Source organism: Propithecus coquereli, unplaced genomic scaffold (assembly GCF_000956105.1).
Source record: "Propithecus coquereli isolate 6110/MARCELLA unplaced genomic scaffold, Pcoq_1.0 Scaffold237, whole genome shotgun sequence".
Lineage (NCBI taxonomy): Eukaryota > Metazoa > Chordata > Mammalia > Primates > Indriidae > Propithecus > Propithecus coquereli.
Genome location: NW_012147919.1, coordinates 578,687 through 581,469, shown reverse-complemented (window position 1 = coordinate 581,469; position 2,783 = coordinate 578,687). Strand labels below are relative to the sequence as shown.

At 45.3% G+C, this 2,783-nt stretch overlaps 1 protein-coding gene across 1 annotated transcript in view; it reads left to right on the top strand.

The window, feature by feature from the left end:
• The window catches only part of BCAS1 (breast carcinoma amplified sequence 1), a 116,903-nt gene that overhangs the window by 81,349 nt on the left and 32,771 nt on the right, over positions 1-2,783 (top strand). The window contains exon 8 of the mRNA XM_012645857.1: positions 2,369-2,542. Coding sequence (XP_012501311.1) covers positions 2,369-2,542 — 174 coding nt within the window. The remainder of the gene's footprint in view (positions 1-2,368; positions 2,543-2,783) is intronic.

Sequence of the window (2,783 nt, the reverse complement as noted above, 5' to 3'; positions counted from 1 at the left end):
TTGCAATGGCCACTGACCTATAGTGTCACTTTGGCCAAGTCATTCAACCATTTAGACTCTTCATCTGTAGAATGGGGATAATGTTATCTTTCCTGAGCTGTCTTTGTAACCATTTCTTGAGGTTTTATATATATATATAAATACCTTGCACAATGCCAGGCATAGTATAAAGAGGTAGTTATTATACTAATGTAATCATCTTTAAATAATAGACTTGTACATGGTGGGTGATTCCAGATAATTCATGTTCATGGAGTAAATAGCTCTAATATTAATTAACACAAATAACAACCACTAGCATTAATTAAGCGCTCATTGTGTCAGACACAGTTCTAAGAACTTTACATGTGTTGCCTGATTTAATCCTCACAACAGCTTTCTCCCGTGTATCCACCCCCATCGAGAGCAGAGAAAACAGGAGCGCGGAGATAGGGAGCTCCAACCTTAGCTGAGCACACCAAAAAGGAGCGAAGACAAGATTTAGACCCTGGCAGGTTGCTTTAGAGCCCGTTGCGTAGAGCTCTACGCCTGCATTTCAGGCTCACCCCAAGGGCTCTTGTGGCTGGAGCTTATTTGTCAGAAATACAGTCGAATTAAATCAGCTTTATAGGTAGAGACCCATGTCCACATCTGACTGCCAACCCCAGTCTGTGTGTGGCTCTGGTTTCATAAAAACAGAGCAAGGTCAAAACCCAGCAGCCCAGCAGCGGAAGCTCACTCACAAACGTATTCTGTTTGGCCAATCCAGCATTTTTATTCCTTTAATGTCTTTAGATGGGACAACTTGACTTTAGTCTGCCATCGTCCCACCATTCTCTTTTGTCTTATATCTGGTCCATTCACGCCGATATTACCCGCCTCGCCTCCTGGAGGCTTTTGAGTTTATAACTCCCCAAAGTAGATTTTTGTTTTCAAAAAAGGAAATACTAGAAATCTTAAGATATGTCAGGAGGGGATACACTACTGTGATTTAGTTGCCAAATTCCAGGGTGTTCTGCGTGTTGATTTGTGGACGGGCATCTCCCTGCATCAGTTGACAACACAGAAACTAAGAGTTCTTCTTGATTTGGAAAATTTGGGTCATTTGCAAACCAATGGTTTATTCTGTATGCAGGAAAGGAAAACGGTTTCTCCATGAGCATACTGTACCTTTAGAAATGATTAAGTCCTCTTGCCCCCGACCTTGAAAACAAGGCTCCGAGGAAGCTGGGGTCTGACACCAGCAAGGACAAATGCAACCAGGCCGTTGTCCCTGTAAGTGCTTTCCTTGCAGGCAGGGGATGAAGAACTTGTGGTATAAAAGGCCAGATGGTAAATATTTTAGGCTTCGTAGGCCGTTTATGGTCTACATCCCATATTATTCATCTTTTAAAACATTTGTTACAATCCTATAAAAATGTAAAAACCATTCTTAGCCCAGGGGCCATGCAGAAACAGGCACCCCCCAGGCTGGATTTGGTAGTAGTTTGCCAACCCCCGCCTGGGGAAACAAAGGAAATTATGAAACCCTCTCCTGGCCAACTCACTCTGTCCTGTGGCAGGGACCATTGCAGATGCAGAAACTGTCCCAGGTGGGACTGGGGCCCTGCACACACACAGTGAGGCAATGCAAAATGACAAGAGTCGGGCTCAGGTGCAGGTAAATCGGGCCTTGCATCTGCGCCCCCCACTCGCCCTCCCTGCTCCCTGCAGATGTTCAGGGAACACTGAGCTCACTGGGTGCCAGGCCAGGGGCCCATTAACAACTTGGCCATCGTTTTTCTTACCAAGTTCATTTCTCATCTGAAATCATGAACTTCCTTTAAGTACCAAGGACAAATGACTGGTCTGGGGCCAGGTGGGAAACAAGTTAGTGAGGAAGGCCAGTTGACCAAACTGAGTGGTGTTTACACTGCCCTTTCTGCAGAGAGGACGGTTTTTCCACAGGTGCAGGGGAACTAAGATGTGGACTGGATGGTGTCATGGTTACTGTCTCTAAGGCTTGACTCTTAAGAAAATGATTATTCCTGATTTCTACACAGGCCAGGTGGAATTCACCTTTGGGGCAGACCAAAGGTGGGCTTACTAGGAGGGGAAGGGTACTGGGCATTCTCTGAAGGGCAAAAGGGACCTCCTCTGTGTGCCTCGTACCTTCAGCGGGGAAGGAATGTTGCACTTCACGTCAATTTGGCAGTTGTTCAGAAATTGACTGTTTAAGAGCACATTATACAACGTGTTTCTGCTTGAAGATGTACCTGTGTAGAAATGGCCGTAGAGTCAAATCTGTAGCTACTGTGTGGCCAGGGGGGCAACCAGGACCCCATTCTATAAAACGTGTTTGGGGGGAATTTTTTTTTTCATTGTCTTATTACCTGGCAAAATAATCCAGGTGGTGTGTGAATCACCAGTAGAGATTATAAAGTCCGCGGAAGTAGACTCAGCCTTACAAACAGTGGATCTCAGCGAAGAAGGAGATGCTACACCTGAACCCGCAGAAGTCAAACTCAAAAGAGAAGAAAGCAAACCACCAAGAACCTCCCTGATGGCGTTTCTCAGACAAATGGTAAGCCGCTTGCTTCCTGTACGGGAGAACTGCGATACCTAGGTCAGCGTCCGAGAACACAGGCCCCGTGCCATAGCTGGCATGACACGTAATTGCAGGTGGTGTGTATGGGATAGGAATGGACTAGGAATTGTGCAGTGAGAAAATTTCCTTTTCTCCTTCTGATTCAATCATAAAGTTTCATTTTATTGCTAATAGTCTTTAACCCTTTTTTAACCCCTGCTAACTCCCTTTGTAACAT